This window comes from Polistes dominula, unplaced genomic scaffold, assembly GCF_049000335.1.
Source record: "Polistes dominula isolate Pdom_NZ unplaced genomic scaffold, Pdom_raw_medaka contig_20, whole genome shotgun sequence".
NCBI classification, from domain to species: domain Eukaryota; kingdom Metazoa; phylum Arthropoda; class Insecta; order Hymenoptera; family Vespidae; genus Polistes; species Polistes dominula.
Window position 1 is genome coordinate 5,404,945 of NW_028301147.1, and position 21,332 is coordinate 5,426,276.

General features: G+C 33.3%; 2 protein-coding genes across 14 annotated transcripts in view; both read left to right on the top strand.

The window, feature by feature from the left end:
• Positions 1-517: 517 nt before the first annotated feature.
• RhoGAPp190 (Rho GTPase-activating protein 190) lies at positions 518-15,344 on the top strand. 2 transcript variants are annotated; one of them, XM_015335332.2, is made up of 23 exons: positions 518-850; positions 1,786-2,505; positions 2,569-3,479; positions 3,567-3,779; positions 4,165-4,351; positions 4,434-4,549; positions 4,707-4,859; positions 4,939-5,177; positions 5,257-5,458; positions 5,548-5,718; positions 5,852-6,103; positions 6,181-6,359; positions 6,444-6,627; positions 6,706-6,893; positions 6,988-7,407; positions 7,490-7,729; positions 7,815-8,009; positions 8,095-8,147; positions 8,227-8,605; positions 8,703-8,834; positions 8,952-9,002; positions 9,318-9,414; positions 9,496-15,344. In XM_015335332.2, exons 2-23 carry the CDS (start codon positions 2,335-2,337, stop codon positions 9,692-9,694), a joined length of 4,932 nt encoding a protein of 1,643 aa, XP_015190818.1. In that variant the 5' UTR covers positions 518-850; positions 1,786-2,334; the 3' UTR covers positions 9,695-15,344. The 2 variants fall into 2 exon arrangements, with proteins under 2 accessions (XP_015190818.1, XP_015190820.1); XM_015335334.2 differs by having other exon boundaries at positions 6,724-6,893.
• A 2,017-nt stretch (positions 15,345-17,361) lies between these two features.
• Shal (potassium voltage-gated channel protein Shal) overlaps positions 17,362-21,332 on the top strand; it is a 120,822-nt gene continuing 116,851 nt past the window's right edge. For 5 of the 12 annotated variants that reach the window (XR_016178210.1, XR_016178209.1, XR_016178211.1 and 2 more), the window contains exon 1: positions 17,375-21,325. Coding sequence is in view for 2 of the 12 variants with exons in the window: in XM_015335197.2 (XP_015190683.1) it covers positions 20,211-21,325 (1,115 nt within the window). In the remaining 10 variants the exon portion in view is untranslated. Of the gene's footprint in view, positions 21,326-21,332 lie in introns of all 12 variants that reach the window. The other 7 variants (XR_016178212.1, XR_016178217.1, XR_016178216.1 and 4 more) reach the window with 7 other exon arrangements.

The window sequence follows — 21,332 nt, forward strand, 5'->3', positions numbered from 1 at the left end:
ATTTCTGCTGTAATTTAATATAACGTATCTTAAAATATTGCTTTGTTGCTGGTTTTACTATTTATTTAATTTTATCATTAATTTAATAAAACATCTGTATTTAAAATTTTCTTTTAAAACATATAAAATAGTGAAGTAGCAAAGATTCACCAAACTAACTTTGCTGAATCTTAATTGGGTAATACTTATATCTTACATTTATACGGTCCAATCAGAATCCCATAAAACTTTACTTAAACATATTTTTATATTATAAAATTTATTTCCAAGAGAATAAATACGTTCATTTTTTACGAAATTTGATCAATTTCGTTTTTTTTTCTCTTCATCGAAGAGATATATTATATTTATTTATTTTTATTTGTTACTCAATACAAAAGAAGGAAGGTTTCTTTATTAATATGTACTAATACTTTATTTAAAAAGATAATATTTATAATATTTCTATTACTTTTATAATTCTTTTCTCACTTTATGCCAAATTAGTAGTTAAAATAATTGATACGATCCTGCCCAGGATAGCATATTATACTATCGTTTTTAAAAACATCAGTCGTAGTGTGCCCACCCACCAAGATGGCTCCTTTACGGTGCAATACTCGAAGTTTGACGTGAAGTTATTTACACGTCTGGAATTTAACACTGTCCAGAAAAGTGTTAGACATTTTTTGGTGCGGCGTGTATGGAGAAAGAGAAGTTAAAATAATATATGCATAATAAAAAACGATTAAGATTCTATCGGATTTTCAAAAAGTATCAACGAAACGGCCGGTCGGCTCGTGAGTTAGCTCAAGGAAGAAATATATGTATCTATGTGTCTTTCATGAGGGTATAGCACATCAATTTTAAGGTATTCGCGAAAAAAGTATTTTCATATGAAAAAAAATTAATTAAAAAAAAAAAAAGATAAAAATAATCGTCTTCCGTTTAATGACGCGTACACGACGATCTTAAGAGTATAAAGTTGCTCTCGTCAAGTGTATAACTTGGCATATTAAAAACGTATGTACGCGCAATCGTCACTATCAAAATTCAGCGCGGATGTGTACATTGTATATTGATCTATTCATAGCTGTCAATCATATTTCGAACAAATCCTTTTTCGCGTGTGTTAATTATTTTTTTGATGTGTGTGTTTCGATGTAATGATTCTATGATTGTCCGTAATAAGCTTGACGAATGGCGAGGACCGTTCACAATCTAGACACGCAGCAACGTGTAACGATTTATTTTTCTATTGTTGCTTTCTTACGTTTAAAAATTAGATTTATTTTAATATCTGAAATTTTGAAAAGACTCGTCTCACGATACATATTGGACTTTTTGTTTTGTTTCTTCGAAATTATCTTTTTGCCAAGATATCGACTATTTTACTTTTTAACGCGATAGATATAATGTTTTATTAATACTAACGCAATCGTCGTTATATTTTCAGTTGAAAAGAGAACTGTTGATTTCTATTCCATTTACATGTAGGTGTTTAATAGGTATTTCATTTATTAACAATTATTCGTATGTGATCGTAAAAATAATGAATTGTTAAAGAGTTGGTTCATGTGTTCTGGTTTTTATAATAAATTTTAATAGAAAAAATGAAATATTTGAAATATGAAAAAACATATGAATAATTGGTCTAGAACATTATTAGTGTTTGATTTCTATAATCAAATTAGGATATTTTGTATAATTGTATTTTGCTTCATTTTTCAAATCTTTTTCTTCTATTTTATTATTTTGGTTAATCATTGTTAGATGTATCCATCTTTTTGTTTTTATAATTTTCAGATATATGTCACCAATTCTAATACGTGCCATCATTTATAAAAGATAATCTTTTCTAAAATTATACCGACATTGAAACCAACTGTTTCATACATAGAATTTGTAAAGCTTGAGATATGTATACTATCAAGAAATGATTATATGACATTATTACTGGCAAATGTGGAATAAGAATATTGTGTTGATAAAGTGTAAATAAAATCTTGGCAAATGTTAATTAAACATATATGCTCATACAAATTTTTTGATACTACATGTTAAATTGCATTGTTGTGATGACATATAAGTATCAAATGTGAAAAAACAAATTGAAGTAATAGAATATATTAATGAAGATGTTACCTAAAGAAAATTCTTCTGGTTTACATGCATGTTTGTAGATCTAATATTATGATCAAAAATATGCAAACAAATTCCTAATAAATATAAGACATAATACCATTTACTTTTAAAACATATAAATATGTCTTGAGTAGCATTACTTGAGAAAAACATAATTTATTTTCAAATTTGAAAATTGTCCAAGTGTTATAATTGTACATTATACCAAAAATGGCAAGAAAAGGTGATAATATCAAGGCTATAAATATTGCGGTTGTTGGACTTTCTGGTACAGAGAAAGATAAAGGACAAGTTGGGGTTGGGAAGTCATGCTTATGCAATCGTTTTATGCGCTCTCTCAGTGATGATTATAATGTGGACCATATTTCAGTATTATCGCAGGTATTGTAATATATATAATTATAATTTTATATAAGTTCATTGATTATATTATATGTTTTACAGTCGGATTTTAGTGGCAGAGTCGTAAATAATGACCACTTTTTGTATTGGGGCGAAGTAATGAAGACTCTTGAAGATGGTACAGAGTATCAATTTCAAGTAATAGAGCATACAGAGTTTATAGACGATGCATCTTTTCAACCTTTTAAAGGTGGTAAGATGGAACCTTATGCAAAAAGATGTGCAGCCACTAAAATTACCAGTGCTGAAAAACTTATGTATATTTGCAAAAATCAATTGGGTATTGAAAAAGAATATGAACAAAAAGTTTTACCAGACGGTAAACTAAATATTGATGGTTTCTTGTGTGTATTCGATGTAAGTGTTGTGCCTAACAGATTAATTGAGAAACAAGTTGAAATAGTAGCTAACATACTAAATAATTTAATGAAAACGAAAAAGCCTATAGTTCTTATCACAACTAAAAACGATGATGCAAATGAGCAATATGTTAAAGAAGCAGAAAAGTTGGTGATGCGCAAAGAATACAAAGGATCCATACTAATAGTGGAAACTTCTGCACATGAAAATATTAATATTGACTTGGCCTTTACGATCGTAGCACAATTAATTGATAAAACTAAAACACGCAGTAAAGTGATTCCTTTTGCGGAGGCAGCTAGAGCAAGGAAAGAATTATTAGATACATCTACTGAATCTTTGCAAAGATTAATTCGTATGCATGTTACTGATTTTCGTGCACTATGGTCACAAGCATCCAAAAAACTTGCACAACATAGAGAATTCTCAACTTTTATAGAATTATTTGGAATTGATGCGACGCAAAGATTATTTAGAAGACATATTAAAAAGCTAAAAGATGAGCAAATAGCAAAGAAGATACAAGGGTACTTAGATGTACTACCAGACATTCTTCATGAATTATGTCCCGATATATCAAGTTTAATTAACGAGTAAGATCTTATTTGTTATCTCTAATTTTATTTTTAAGCAAGGTCAAACAAATTAATATAATTTTATTACAAATATTTGTTCACTAGGGAATGGTCTTCTGTACAACAATGTATAAAAGAACATCCTGACTTTCAACAATATTTTTATGAGTGTCCCGAGGACATACCTTGGATTGATTATGATTTTGGAGAAAATAATAGTAGCTCTAAAATACCTTATGACGTTTTAGAAACATCGGAAGCTGAAACTGTTTTTAAAAATCATGTTAATGCTTTACAACAGGAACAACGTCGATTAGAGTAAGTATTGTAATCTATTGAAAAATAATGCTTCGTTTAAAAAAATGTGGAACCAAATATAAAGCTAATACATATATTCTTAATCTTATACTTTATTGCTTAATTTTGTATATGCTTTTGTTATTGTGATTATACAATCATTTAGAATTTAGACAATAATATTTATCCGTATTATATTAATGCTTTGCTTTATTTTGGGTGGCGTTTCTTTGTGCAGACTTCCAAAAAGGTAATCTATGCTTTAATTTACTGCTTGTTTATATACTGTATAGTTATAAGCAGATCTTAACTAGCATAATGACAATAGAGATGTTGCTATTTTCAAGTTCAATTAAATTTTGATTTGAATTGAATTGGATCTTATAATATATAATTATTTTATTAGATGGAAGAAACAATTTAAACAGTTATTAGAAGAAACTGGTTATGTTACACCTGGAAAACAATTATCTGAGGTTCGAGTACTATTTATGGGTAGAGAATGTTTTGAAGCTCTTTCTATTCATGATTGTCAGGAAATATATGATCAACATCAAAAGGAAATAACTGAGAAAGCAAAACATAATTTTCAAGTATGTATTGATATATTATACGATCATATATAAATAGTAAAATCTTTTAACTTTAAATACCTGTCTGTTTCGCTCGTTGCAGGAGTTGTTGTTAGAGCATGCTGATTTATTTTATCACTTCAAGAGTATAGCTCCTTCTGAAAAAATTACACAAGATGATGTAAAAGAAATTACGGACGCTTTACTAGACGATTTTAGGTTAATAATAAATTTAAATATAATAGTATTTTTAAAAATTTTTATTTGAAGAATTTATGTTTGATACGTTTATTATTATTATGATGATGATGATGATGATGATTATTATTATTATTATTATTATTATTATTATGACGAGACAAACATTATTCTATAGGTATAAAGCTCTAGATAGACTAGATCAAGATAGGAAGTTGATGTTATTCCAACACTTAGGATTTGTACACTTTCCTATAAGAGAACATTGTCCAGCATATCCAAATTGTATGGATGCACTTATAGAAAGGATACTTTGTACAAAAGCTCACAGGTAAATTGATTCTATCACACATAACATAATTTTTTTTATAGAGTAAAATTTATTTTAATACATTATTATATTATTACAGACCTTCATCTTGGAATCATAGTAGTCAATGGCAATTAACATCAGATAATAATCAACTGAATCTAGTTATACTTGGGTGTAACGGTTTAGGTGAGGAATTTGCCCGTGAAATAAGAGCACAAACAGATGATGATGAAGTAGAAATTGATTGCCAATTATACACTTTGGGATATAGAATTATCGATGGAGATGTAGGGTTACCACACAATTCTTTCACCACATCAGATTTTATGCCACATGGTATATAATAATTTCGTTATAAAATTTGTAATACTTAATAATATCTAAAATATATGTTTTATATTTGATCTTATTGCAGGATCATTTTGTATATATTCAAATGAGGATTCGTTCGAATACATTCGTTCATCATTAGAGAAAACATTACTTTCAAATTTAGAACAAGAAGATAGATTACCGTTTCAAGGATTACCTATTGTTATTATGTTTTTACCGGAATCAAGTATCGATGATATTGAAGCATTGAGACTCAGGGAAGAAGGACAAAATCTTGCTGATAGGTATATAATCCTAGAAAAATTTTTTTCTAGTTTAATTTAACAGTTAGGTTGCTTATCTATATTTTTGGTATTTACTATTTATGCTATAGTTTGCAGTGTCCTTTTATCGACGTTTGCATAGATGATTTAGAACAAGATAAAAGATTTCCGACAGCCTTAGTGAAAGATGCGCTACAACAACTTATACAATCTATAAATCATCGAGCTGGATTTTTGAATATTTATCAAAGTGTTATAGAGTGTTTTGAACCAGATATTAGGTAATTTATTAAATATAATAATTTAAACATATAATTTTATAAGTTACAAGTTGTGTATATATATATATATATATAGAGAGAGAGAGAGAGAGAGAGAGAGAAATTAGAACTAAAAGTAAATTACTTATTGCAGAATAATAATGTGTATGTTCTGTGGAGATCCTTATTCCGTGGAAAATGTTCTTGGACCTTTACTCAGTCATCAGTGTTGTTTTCTTAGTGGAGATAGATCTATTGTATTGGAAACGTTTTTAGGAGAATCTAAGCGTAGAGTTGAAGTTACTATTTTGAGTTTTCATGGAGCAAATGCATTTAGAGACGAACTTGTACATGGTTTCATATTGGTCTATTCAACAAAGAGAAAAGCATCTCTTGCAACTCTTAAGTGTGTATTATAATTGATTGAATATTTTTTTTGAGTTATTATACATTTTTTATTATATTTATTAAAATTGTTTTCAGTGCATTTTCTATGAACATACCAAATTTACCAATACAAATTATGGCTGTGACTGATACTGGAGGTGCCAATGCCTTTTTCAGTAATGATCTGAGTCATTTACTTATCACAGAAGGAAATGCAACCGCAGATAGATTACAAGCACACTTTATGACATCTGCATCGAGTTGTCAACAGAAAAGTATTATTTTATTTAAATAATAATTTTACTATTAACATTATATATTGTGGATAGAATGTAAATTTACTGATCTTATGATTGCAGCTGCTTTTTATACGCCTTTTTTTAAAGAGGTGTGGGAGAAAAAACCAGAGATTGAACAAGCATTTAATATGGAGGAACCTGGAAATATAAATGATAGTGGTGAGGGTACATTAGAATATTCTGCTCTACATCCAATGCCACCGCCGCGACATGAAAGCTATCATCTTCAAACCCCAGATGATGGGTAAGTAATCTCTGAAACCTTTTAAATTATCATATTAATTATATCTTTTCTATAATTCTCAAATCTAATGTGAAGCAGTATGTCTGTAACTTTCAGAAGTGGTTCGGATTCATTTGAACAATTAACGCCAGATGGTGATCTTGGAGATCCAGGATTGACTGAAACATTTTCTGATAACAGAGCTTATCCAAGTGATGATAGTGATGTATGCGTTGATGTTTTTCAAGAAATGTTGAAAGCAGCGAATATTACTAACAAGTTTTCTGGTTAGTACTATAAGACTATAACAATATACCGGATATTAAAGCTAATTTTAAATTTCAAAATGTATATTTACATATACATTTTCTATTCATATAGGATGGAAAGATGTAAAAGAAACGTTCATGCACCAAGATGGAGTAACAAATAGCTATCCTCACAGAGCTTTTACAACAGGTAGACGTCATATTTCACAAGCGAAACCACGACCTAAAGGAAATAGTCAAACGCTTAAGCAACCTGGAAAAATAAATTTAAAAGATTTTTCCAATGTAACAGATGCTATAGCTAGAATGACAATAGGTGAAAAAGATGAGCATGGTCCTAAAGTAAATTTGGGTCATGCTCCTCTTGCTACTCCAGAGTTGGTAGATCTTGGATCTGAATATGCACAGGTGAAAGATGTTGTTCCTAGTTTATATTCTAATTACGACGGTGATTATATGTATGCATTAGTACAAGATTCTGTTGGAAACAACAAATCTAAATTACGACATAGACGTGAAAAAGGACAGCCATGTAAGCAATTTTTTTCTTTTAATACATTGTATACATGATAATGTATAAAATAGGCATATTTATCTTTGTTATTTATTTTTAGCTTACAGTGATTCTGATTCTGAGCGGAGTTCTTTGGAAAGACAAAAAGTAGCGGATGCTTTAGGAAAAGTTAATAAGAAACCATTAACGCATAAAAGGATACGTAAGAAACGTATTGGTATACCAGTTGCAACTCCAAAAGTTCCATCATTGGCAAGTATGGGAAGTGGAGATGGTATTGTAGGAATGAATTATAATCTCAAAGATGATAAACATTGGAGAGTAGATCCAGTAGAAAGAGGTATATTTATTTTTTTACTCTATATTATATATATATATATAATCTGTATATTGCTATAATATGACGATTTAATTTGATGCATCAGTATCTAGTGAAACTCAAGATAGTTCTGAATCAAGTGATCCAGATCAAGCATTAAGGGCCAAGAATAAGCGACACTTACATGCGATATATAATACACGCAGACTTGGTAATTTCTTACAACAACAGCATTCAGCAGCAACATTGCAACATCCGTTTAATGCTAAACATATGGCTCAAGATATGTTTAGTGCTTCTTGTAAGCAATTTATAAAATCCACCTATTTTATTTACTTTTAGAGAAATTTTAAACAAAGTTTTAAATAATTTTTCTAATATTACAGATGATGAATCGAGTCTAGATGTTTCATCTCCGCGAGAAATAAATTCTCCTAGTGTAAGTAAAGCGCAACAATATAAAACGATTTTTTAATTTTAAATATAAAAGTATATTTATATATATCATATATTTGTAGTTCGGAATACTCAATAAAAGTAAAGAAGGTGATAAGTCAACACGAAAAAAAGATAAGCAAAAAGCAAAAGAGGATGAAAAATTAGAGAAGCGTAGGCAAAAGGAAGAAAAACAAAAGAAACACGCAGAAAAAGAAAAAGAAAGGGAAAAGAAAAAGCAAGAGAAAATAAAACAAACAAAAGAATCTAGTGGAACGCCAATTTCAGGTCAAATACAACCAGTGATAGAAGATTTTGCCCAAAGCGAAACTAATCGGATACCATTATTTTTGGAGAAATGCGTTCGGTTCATTGAAGATGAAGGATTAGATTCAGAAGGAATATATAGAGTTCCTGGAAATCGAGCACATGTTGAACTTCTTTTTCAGAAGTTCGAAGAAGGTATATATAAATATATTTATAAAATAAATTTAATGAAAATGTTTTCAGTGGAAATCCTTATCACTTACAAAATTCATGTAATTTTTGTTAATTACAGATGGAAATGTGGACATACATTCTTTAGACATTCCTGTAAATGCAGTTGCAACAGCATTAAAAGATTTCTTTTCCAAGAGGTTACCACCACTTATTGATAAAGAGCGCATGAGTGAACTCGAAGATATATCGGGTGAGTAATTAAATATAGTAATATTATAAGAACAAAACGATTGGTTGATTTATAAGAAAAATATACTTAAATGTTATTTGATATGAGAATGTAGAGCTATGTGTGTGCTTATATTAGGTGCACGTGGCATCAGTAAACCAATGTCAGCGACTTGCATGAATATGGAAGGTTAGTATCGCCTTTTTTTTGGAATATTAATATACGCGATTGTTATCATAATTATTATGCTTCTCTAAAATACGGTTAATGCGGAACAAACATTGCTTGTTCTTTCTTTCCTTTATCTTAATGTCAATATTATTATTATAATTATAATAATTATTATTATTACTATTACTACTACTATTATTATTACTATTACTATTACTATTAACATTATTATTATTCTATTATTGCCACTATTATTGTTACTGTTATTGTTATGGTTTATTATTATATACTAATTTTAGGAATACTATAATACAAACATATTTATGGTTCCAGATCGTAGTTGCCGGCTGCTAGCTTTACGTTTGATGCTTAATAAATTAAATCCAGTAAACTTTGATGTATTGAAGTTCATATTTCAACATTTTGTCAAGTAAGATTTTTTCTAAAATTATTCTGTATGTTCGATGTATTTCTTTTTTGTATTTATGATTATTTATTTATGCGATTACAGAGTGGCAGAAAATTGCAAGTTAAATAGTATGGACAGCAAAAATTTGGCCATCTGCTGGTGGCCCACATTATTACCAATAGAATTTAATGATCTTGGTAGATTTGAAGCTATGAGGCCATATTTAGAAGACGTTGTGCAAACAATGATCGATCAATATCCTTTTCTTTTCTGTGGAGAAGAGGCTATCGTAATGGTGTAGTGAAAAATGTTATTGCAGGAATTTTTGGTTGTGTAAACAATACCGAATCTATTTAAAAATTAATATTATAGTTCTCCTTGAAGCTTGTTGCTTCTGAAAGAACCTGATGCATGCTGACATGTTATCAGTAACAATTACGCGGAATGATTGGTTTCATTATAGTTTATAATATTCTTTTCGATGTAGTACACACATAATACGATTAGTTTAAGTAATGCGACATAAAAGACCGAATTTATTTAAATCTTGATTTATATTGTTTATAATATATGACCGAACGGAATGATCGAATGATGAACCTAGACGGCTGTTTATACATCGGTTAATAATGCAAGTAACTATGTCAATCCATGTGTCATAACAGTATGCATGTATCATGTTGGATGTATCCAGAACGATGTATTTATTACTACGTATTAGATATAAGACTTGATATTTAATAATATCAAATAATTGTAATGTCAAAATTGATGTTGCTTTTTCATGTAGTTTAAGTATCATAATGAATTATTTTACTAATTTCATAGAAAAAAAGGAACTGATATTTGTCGAGAAAGAAGTGGAGGACGCACTTTTATTAGACAGAATAATTATATCATTTTTAAGCACATTATTTATTATGATATGACTTTTTTTTTATCAGTAATATGATATCATGTTTAATATTCTCATGTAACGTTCTTTTGATTGTATTATGAAATTAATTTTATTTTGTTTGAACAAAATTACTCTCCAAATGGTATTGCAAATCACATAAATTTGATTTCAAGTAACGTTCAATAAGCTGTATGGTGATATAATCAATATATCTATTCCGTCTAATTGAAAACGAAATATTACATGAGATTACGGAATTTATAAGTAAGCAGTAATAATATCATACAAAAAGCGTTAAATTGTTAACAGTATACTTATACGAGGCAGACTTTGAAAATTTAAAAACTAGCAGATTTACAGCAGTGTTCTTTAAATAGATATAAAGTTATCTAGGTAACTATCCGATTTCTTCAAACAGAGGTGTATATAGAAATATACTAATGTAAGATATTAAATTACGAATAACCAAGGTGAACTATAGAGAAATACTTTTAAAACGAAAGATAGGTTGAATAATAGACTTAATTTTACAATTATTACAAATTATAATTTGTGCCAGTGATACTAAAGAAATGTATTAATTTCTTTAAATGTACTTACGTATTTGACAAAGTGTTGGTCAATAAGTACCAACATATTATTAATGGAACACAGAGAGTAATTATTAATTGATGCGCTGATTTTGACAATTTGATAATATTAATTAAAGATTTATAGGAATTATTTCTTTCGTTTATCATTTCATTTTTTGTTGCTACAACTGTGCCATAAATAAATCCGTATATTAGGAATTTTAATAATCATACCTTTTTGGCGAGCCATATTTCGAAGTTGTACGTCGTTTAAGTATATATGAAATCGAACGAAAATAATGAAATACCGTTAACGTTAAGGTTTAAGCTCATTGAATGCCAACATCAGCACAATTTTTCTAATTCGAAATATTTATAAAAAAAAAACCAAGATTTGCATAAAGAGCATCGAAGATAATTCATTGTTAATTTTAAATTCGTAGACGTGAATTTGTAGCACGGCCGCGATATTATAAAAGACACGTTAAATCTTTTTTGCAAGACAAAATCGCGACAAGCGGGTGCATGTTTCAAATACACACGCCTGACGAGTGCATTTATAAAAGAACATTTTTAATGATAATTCTATAAATGTGTGTGCATGTATGTCTCGCAAGCACACCTAATGAGCAGCGAATCGTACATTCCCATTTAGTAGTAATCAAATTTTATACATTCGTATGTACGTAATTATATAATGTTATAATAGGAAGTAAGGTGTAGTTGGTACGCACGAGATCAAAAAAGCATGGTTACAAATTTACAAGTGATCACTGCATATCGCAAGAAATACGATAAATATTGAAAAGTAATCATCCATCTTAGTGATCATGAACATTTTAAAGATATTTGACGGATACTCCTTTATACTCATCAAAATCAGTACTCGATACGTGTGTCCATCATCATTTTGTTTTGTGACCGAAACAAACTCACTTTTCTACGATAATGTCCATTTAGGATTCTGCTTTAATAATTCTTTCGCAACTAGACATTCAGTCACGACGCGTTACGAATGGTGGGGTATAGTCCCATTAAAAATAAAATATTAGAAGTAAATAATTATCGACCTGTCATTACCTGTAATATAACATGGAAACAAACGAATAGCGATCGATTTATTTTATTTTATTATTTGTCTTTTTTTTAATTTATTACGTGGACTGATGATGATGTGCGAATGTATTATAATTGTACAGTTGCGCCGAACGTCGAAACTTAAATATAAAAAAACAAAGCGTTTGAGTCCACTTTTCTTCTTGAATTCGATCTTTCGACAATCTGTTTTTTCTTATTCCTTGACTTCTCTTTTTTCTTCTAATCACATATAGACAAAGCAATTATTATTATTTTTCTGTTTGAATTACTGTTTAAAGCACGCAAAGCGATTTTCTTTCATCTACGATTTATCGACAAATACGTTTTGCGATGCGTATGTCGGCCTAAAGCGTATACTTTAATCGATTTTTTGCAAACGGTCTGATTTATTATCGAAGTTAGATTGCGATTAGATATACGAAATATATACATATATATATATAATGTGAACGAAACGATTCAACGATCACAACGAGTATCATGCAAATCGTAGTTGCATTCAATCGCCGATTCAGATTTGTCGCACTGTTTCAACAAATCTCCAAGTTACGATGAGTACGTTTTTCTTCTTTCAAGAAAACTTGTGTATTTATAAATGTCATCGTTATAATAAATTATAACGATTTTTGTAAATAATCCATATACATACTATATAAATATAATATTATACATAACGTGTAAATGGACGCAACCCTGTCCTCGTTGTATCAATAGCTATATTATTATTGTATATGAACGATGGGAATCTTTGCCAATTAAAAGTTTCCTATACTATATGTTCCGCTTTGTCTACCTGTGTGGGATCACTGATATTGTTTTAGTAATTCTTTGCTAAATAGTTCCATCCAAAATAGAAGAAAAAAAAGAAAAGAAAAAGTAACGCGAAACGATAACTTATTTAAATAAATTACTTTTTCATGCGCAGCTTTGCGTTGCGTTGGTTGTACCGTCAATTTAAAACTTTTGCAGGGATTCGTATGGGCGTCAAAAGGAAAATCATTTTGCAATTTAGGTTCTACTATCCGGAGATATATAAATCATACATAAGAGAAAGATAGAAAAAAGAAAAGAAACAAAAAAAAAGAAGAAAAAGAATAACACGTTTAAAGTGAAGCGAAAAATACGTCGTTGCAATTCTCAAGATTCATTTATAAAGACATACGTTCGAAATCGATAAGCGATCGCATGGATCGTGTATGTGGTTGACATATAAGAAAATCTAAGCGTATTATACATAGCGTTAGTAGACGTAGGTATAGGATTTCTAATTTGCGCGAAGTTATGAAATTTTATACTGACGACGCTGCTGAAAACTTCGATATGTCTTAAATATAATGTTTAGCGAACGATCAAAAAACGCAATCACTTTTTAAAGTCGTATTCTATAAGTTAAAAAGAAACAAAACGAACAAAAAATGGAAAACTGTGTGATTAGTGTGTTTGCGAATGAGTTATTTGAGGTATAATGAGAAGGAATGTGAATGTAAGTAAATGTACGAACAAAAAGGAAAGGAAAAAGGGTTACATGGTTTCGAGTGTTCAATCTCGAGTTTATATTAACGCTAAAATTTAATATAATTATTTCACCATATATATTCTCCTTCGTTTCACCTGCTTCAAAAATTTTTGTTTTATGAATATTTTATGAAACGAATTATGAAACGAGCGCAAGCGTCGAATTACTCAAGTAACATTTACATAGAAATATTTGCCCAAATTTACATTCCACACCACTTTACTTCCGATGAACACTTTTTTGATCTCTATTAAACATATACAAAACGTACAGCGATATTGATGAACATATTTCGATAATTTATAACGAAACAACGATCGCAATCGTTTCGTATGCGGTCTGCGAAAGAATCGATCGAAAACTCTAAAGAAAAGAATTTTACCAACATATTAACGTAATTTCAAGAAGTTATATGTATATGTATATGCATATACATCCAACATACTAAATATTATAACAATCAAGTCCTTTTTTTCCTTGCTTTTTATTTTTATAGATTTATTTAACTAATGCAAATATCATTGATCGTGGATTATACATTCCATAAAAACAAAGAGGAAGGGTGAATGAATTGAAATCTTTATTACGATAATAAGAAACGACATTTTTCGATTCTGTGCCACGATGGTATGCGAAGATATACATATATCATATATATAATAAAGGACGCGTTGCAACGAAAATCGATCGACGAAAGATGCAGCGACCGGATGAATGGGCAGGAATAAGCAGCCGTATCTGTTTAAATGGAAATCAATTTACTCGAAGATACATAAACTATGAAAAGCTATACAAACTATATAGTCTTATAAGATCGCGAACGAACGATGTATCTGGATGTGGCATGTAATTTAGTAATCCACGAGTATTCGCAATCGATAATTGTAATGACGCTTTTTAATGTGTATATAATTGTTGCTTATGCTATAACGGTTGTCATTCATAATCGACGGTTGACACGAATTATTGACGCTATTTACGAGATGAGAAATAAAAGGGAAGAAAGAAGTCAAGGGGAAGAAAAGAGAAAGGAATACAAGATCTGTCAGAAGAAAAGTTTGGTTTTAAGAAGAAATGGAAAAGAACAGGAAGAAATCAAGTTTTTCGATGTGCTTTCACTTACCGGTCGTACTGACCTTTCTTATTGACTTTATGAATGCAAACAATTTTGAAAGAACGAAAAAAAGAGAGTGAGGGCGGGACGGAGCGTTACCGTTTTCGACGCTCGTACATATAACCAATGTACAAAATAATTACGATATAAAGTATCGAGCTTTACGATTGATTCGTTATGTGACTTCATGTGATGGTTTTTAATGGAATAGAATAGGTCAAAGCGAGAAGTATGCATTATGTTATATCATTTAATACTATTAAAGGACCATCGGTTTTCTTTCAGTATTACGAATTGTAAGATGACCAATCGATTTTAAGAAAGACGTGAAAAGCTTCGGAGGGGGGAGAAGTTATTTCGTATAGATGGTTATTAATAAAGTTTACCGTCCCCTTTTCTTTCAATAATCGGCCTACTTTTCCTCCGTTGTGCTATCATTGTCGTAATATCATTTTGGTTTTGACTCTTGCTCTTACTTTCATAGCTTAGAATAGATAAAAATATTTTAATATAAGTTTCGCGTTAAATAATAATCGTGAAAATCTTTCGTAGAGCTCGACGAGTATTTAATATGTATGATCGACGCGTCGTGTAATATCCGCGTACACGAGAGGAGAATGAAAGAATCGAATGCATTACGACATTTGCGAAAATTTAAGAAGAAAATGAGAAGTAAGCTGAAAATACCACGAAAAGTATCGATGTCCAAAAAGTATTTAAAAAAATAAAAATCGTCTTTATGTACAATTTGAACACTAAATCTAGTTATTTCTTTGCTATCATTTTTCATTTTACAACACGAGACGAAACTAATTTTATTCCTAATTCGACTTTTGTTAACTTTTATTCGTTTATAAATTTATTTTCGCGAAAGATGAAAATCACGAAATTTTGAAGTTTACATCGCTGTGACTTCTTTTCATACACACATTCGGTACTTATAATCCAATCTTTAGCAACGTACAAAATTATGTGTAATATACAAAGATTAGTTAAAGTTTTAATTTTTTGATAAAATGTTTCTACTTCACATTTTGCTTACTATATCGCGCAAAGATTATCAAGAAAATCCAACGGGTTTAAATTACCTATAAATCAAAATTGCATGACAGCCATCTGCGTTATATTATACTTGGCTGACTAAGGCGGTCATTATCTACTTCCACTTTTCTTTCGCAGTGTCGGTTGCATAAAAAAGTAATTTTCCATTGCCAGTAGGGCACCAGATATATTTTCTTGCATACGATATTAATTTCCTTCATCACGCGTATATAGTTTTATTTTAAATTAATTAAATAAAAATACTAAGTTTGATCTATTTGTTGTATCCTCTAAAAAAAGTGTTAAAAGTGACATGCCAGACAAATCTTATTGCCGAGTATATTATACGTTTCTTTTCAATTCTCTCTTTAATTAACGTTGGAGTTACTTAAATATATCACCAGTTATTAAATAATTTCTAATGTGATTCTTAATTGTGATATATACTTACAATTAGAGCATCTTTTCATATATAACCGCGAAATTTTCTTTGGAAGAAATTTCAGTGTATTGAAAAATTTCTGTCACCTTTTTCACAATTTACGTCATTTATGTTTTCCTCGTGATTTTTTATCTTTAAAGATTGGTAAAAAATTAAGAACACAAAATTATTCACCGGAATAAGATCAAACTGACGCACATACGTTGGCCATGTGAAGGAGCTGGTAATTAAACATGTCAAACGCAATTAAAAAAATCAAGTTTCTCTCTGTCTCTCTCTTTCTTGAATTTCTTGACGAAAAATCAGAATTGTTAATTTGGAAATTTGCCTTAACAATTATCATTAATAAAAATTAGATTTGTTTTTTAATCTGAAAGTCTACCTTTACAATACATTTTTGAAGGGATATTTAAATCAATATTAAAAACAACAGTAACATTGATATATTTTTTTTTAATTTTTATTACTATCAAGAGTCCATAGTCATACGACACGTTCTCGTTTAGAAAAAGAGGCAAGACGGACGGAAAAGTGGTTGTAACTTGTAATATTTTGCAACGGTGCTCTTAAGGGAACGTTACCGACGTTGTTACGGGAGTGTACACTCACATTTTGAGGCTGCACTCTTTCGCACGTTCATTAGTGGCGCAAATTTACCTGGCGGCGAGGCATAGTGCTCTTCTCGTTGATTTCAGTCATCCAATCTGGATATACTGACGTCACCTCTTTTTTCGTGTCTTTCGTCACTTGTTTTTCCTAGTGACACCATTACGTAAAGGGAGAAAGAGAGTGAGAATAAGAAGGAAAGAAAGAGAAAGAAAATAAAGAGAGAGAGAGATGTTTTCCGTTTAGGGAAGATAGTTGATGAGTAAAATATAAAGGAGTATTACACTATGAAAATTACACTCCAAGTTGATTCGTCGTTCGTTCGAGCGAGCACATATGTAAACGGCCATCGAATCCCAATTCTCTTGGTTGCAATCGTTTTTCCTTTTAATGAATGAAGTCAAGGAATAATTGGCCTGTCTGATGCAGAATGTCATCGAGTTGAAAAGAAGCGCGCTAGCTCAAACGTAGGTTTCTGAGATAGAATGAGGTAGAATGACAGGAATAAAAGAAGAATGAGTATTTAAGAAAGAAGATATCGAATTTTGCGTTTGAGATGGATTCTCGAAAAGGAAGAGGAAAGAGGAAAGAGAAAGAAGAGAGAGAGAGAGAGAGAGAGAGAGAGAGAGAGAAAGAGAAACAGGGTGAAAAGAGGGCTGGCGAGAGGGTAGTGTGACGTCATCGTTAAGGGGTTGCCCGGGCAACGAGAGTCGTCCGGCGCTTTTGGAAGCCGTGGCGCGTCGCCACCGGCGGCGTACCGTAAAAATCAATTTAGATGTCGGCTAGGAGAACAAGCAAGCTAGCGAGCTAGCTAGCTGGCTATCTAGCTACCTAGCTAGCTAGCTAGCTAGCAAGCGCTCGAGCAATCGTTCGAGCAAGGAAGCGATCAAAGACCGACATAGCAAACGGTGATCATCGGCTCTAATTGTAAACTACATTTCGTCGTCACTCGAAAAAAGTCAAACCGAGCCGAGTTTAGACGAAGTGAAGCGAGGCAAGAAGAGCCTAGGCGAGTACACGGTTCTCGTCGAGGCGTCGAGCTTTACGCGGCTTTACCACCTCCCTCTTTATCTCTTTCCCTTTCTTTCTTTCTCTCTCTCTCTCTTTCTCTATTTCTCTACCTCTCATTCCCTCCACCTTTAACCTCCACCATTGCTATCGTCAGCGTCAACCACCACTGTGCCGCGCCACCGGCAGCAGCGGTAGCAGCGCAAGCACCGAAAGCTCACCGAGTTCGGAAACGTTCCGGCAGTCGCGAGTGGTCAACTCGTTCGAGCGGGTTACACAGAGAGAGAGAAAGAGAGAGAGAGCGAGTGAGAGGGAGAGGGAGGGAGAGGGAGAGAGCGAAAGAGGGAACGAGAAAGACAGAGACAGAGAGAGAAAGAGAGAGAAAGAAAGAAAGAGAGAGAGAGAGAGAGAGAGAGAGAGAGAAGGAGAGACTCGTGCTTGCGATCGTGCCGCGCACTAAAGCACGCATTTCCGAGAGCGTGAGCTCGGCCGCGCAACGGGGAGAATTAGAGCGCAAGAACGAAGAGGAAGAAGAAGAAGGACCAAGACGATTTTACGTGACGAGGACGAGACGTGACGACACGAGACCAGACGAGACAAAATGAAAAGGTGCCGGTGACGCGGACGACAAATAATTTTTCAATCGAAAGACCATACGACGACGCGACAACAAACGTATGGACGTCAAGAGGACAAAGAGGAGGAACGTTTTCACGATGCTTTCGGGCATGCGGAGCTTTCAGCTCTGACATGCGTCGGGAGAGGACTCAAGCTCGCCGACACTCCTGCCGCCGCCGCCGCCGTCGCTGCTGCTGCTGTTGCTGCTGCTGTTGCCGCTGCTGCTGCTGCTACTACTATTGTTGCTGCTATTCTTCTCCTTCTTCTATTACTACTATTACCATTACTACTACTACTACTACTATTACTACGTGCGCCGTCAAGTTTTCTTTCTACGAGGGTTATCTTCAAAAGCAACGACGACGACGACGACGACGACGACGAGACGACAATATATCGTCGAGTGAGAACCTCCTGGGGATATTCGCCCGGTCGGAAATTCACGCGAGTGCTCCACGACGCTTTTTTTAGGAGTTGCCCGATAGATCAAAACGCTACGTCGACAGAGAAATTGCTTTTCTAGTTTTACTTCTATATTTCTTATTATTTTTCCGCGATGACTAGCAACGTCTTTCAATAATGTCGATAACTACAGTTAATTACGTGAAAAAGCTACGATTAAAGAGAGATTATTCCATTACGATTGAAAGCTTATTGCTTTTCGTATAAAATGAGAGAGAAAAAGAATAAGAAAGAAGGGCTCTCGTAATTTTAAACACACGCGTTTGGGCCCTTCGATAATCTTTTTCCATTGTGCTACCCGACGCCGTCCTTCATCGTCGTTCTTCATATTTTTTATCCGTCGAGACACGCTGAATTATATATCGGTTGGAGGAATTAGTTTCAAAGGGTGCACAATATATGGGGAGATTTATTCTTCTTATCAGTGATGATCCTAAGAGTGCCGCTTTTTTTCGGCTGACTGCCAAGATCAGCCTTACCGGCTTATTGCGCGAAGAAAATACGCTATGTAAATATTAAACGACATTAAGTATCGTACGAATCTTGTGCGATCTGCAAGCTTTCTTAAGCATGCTCGTGACGAGTGATATCCCGGGTCATCTTCGAGATCTCTAAGATCTAAAGATCCCCTCGTCCTGACGGAAGTTTAATGTGAAACTTTGAGAATCGAAAGACGATTCGTTCAAATATGACGTCCGTTTTCATTACTACTACTTTTACGTGAAAAAAGAAGGGTGAAGAAGAGAAAGGTAGAGGAAGAGATTGCAGCTTGCAAGCTCGGTAATAGAGAATGTAGTTGAGAAGAGAAGTATAGTAAACTATTAATCAAGGATAGGACTCGTTTCGAGAATGCTGGAAGACGAGTTCCTCCAGTGTTTTCGAGAGTTTAGTTGGTCGAGTCTGTTTAGTTTAAGGACAAATCTTCGTCAAGTTTGGTCTTAATGCCTGAACGGTGCGACGATCGAAGAAGAAGAAGAAGAAGAAGAAGAAGAAGAGATGAAGAAAGAAAGCAGAGGAGGAATGCAGTGGTACGATGCGGAGTTTCGAGGTCGATCTCGAATATAATAGGATAGGAAATCGTGATATCATCGTGGACGGCGGACCTTTACCGTTGAGAGGAAAACACTGGCAGCTTTCGGACGCTTCCATCGTCGTCGTCGATAACCTTGGCGATCGAGGAACGGCGAGGGAGAAGCTTCCTTGAGCATACGATGTGTGTGAGCTTTGCTAAAGATTCTAGAAAGGATTTTTTAATAAAAATCAGCAATTTTGGTGAGTTCAAGAAATAGTGATCGCAGGTAAGAGGAAAGAAAGTAGAAGAGAAGAGCAAAAGATAAGAGAGAGAGAGAGAGAGAGAGAGAGAGAGAGATAGAGAGAGAAAGAGAGATAGAGAGAGAAAGTGAGAAGGAGTGAAATATAAAAGAAAGATTCCACCGTCGAGCATGGCCTCGGTGGCAGCGTGGCTGCCATTCGCCCGTGCGGCGGCGATCGGTTGGGTGCCGATCGCCACACACCCACTGCCACCGCCGCCGATACCAAAGGATCGTCGTAAAGCAGACGACGAAAAGCTCCTTATTAATGTAAGCGGCCGTAGATTCGAGACTTGGAGGAATACCCTCGAAAAGTATCCGGACACGTTGCTCGGTTCGAATGAGCGCGAGTTCTTTTACGACGAGGAGAGCAAAGAGTATTTTTTCGATCGGGATCCGGACATTTTTCGTCATATATTAAATTATTACAGAACCGGTAAACTCCATTATCCAAAACACGAATGTCTTACGAGCTACGACGAGGAGCTCGCTTTCTTCGGCATTCTCCCGGATGTGATAGGCGACTGTTGTTACGAGGATTATCGCGATCGCAAACGCGAAAATGCAGAGCGTCTGATGGACGACAAACTAAGCGAAAATGGCGATCAAAATCTTCAACAGTTGCTCGATATAAGACAGAAGATGTGGCGGGCTTTTCAAAATCCGCACATTTCAACCGCGGCGTTGGTTTTCTATTACGTTACTGGTTTCTTCATTGCCGTGAGCGTGTTGGCGAACGTTGTTGAAACTGTACCATGCGGCAATAGACCGGGTCGCGCGGGTACACTTTCATGCGGCGAACGATACAAAATCGTGTTCTTTTGTCTCGATACAGCCTGCGTAATGATCTTCACCGCCGAATATTTGCTCAGGCTTTTCGCCGCCCCAAGTCGTTGTAAATTCGCGCGATCGGTGATGTCGATCATCGACGTAGTCGCCATACTGCCCTATTACATCGGTCTCGGTATAACTGATAACGACGACGTTTCCGGCGCTTTCGTAACATTACGCGTATTTCGCGTATTTCGAATCTTCAAGTTCTCCAGGCACTCCCAGGGACTCAGGATTCTTGGTTACACCCTCAAATCCTGCGCATCCGAGCTTGGCTTCTTAGTATTTTCCCTTGCCATGGCCATCATCATTTTCGCTACCGTCATGTTCTACGCAGAGAAGAACGTTGACGGTACCAATTTCACTTCAATACCTGCTGCCTTCTGGTACACCATTGTTACGATGACTACGCTGGGGTAAGTT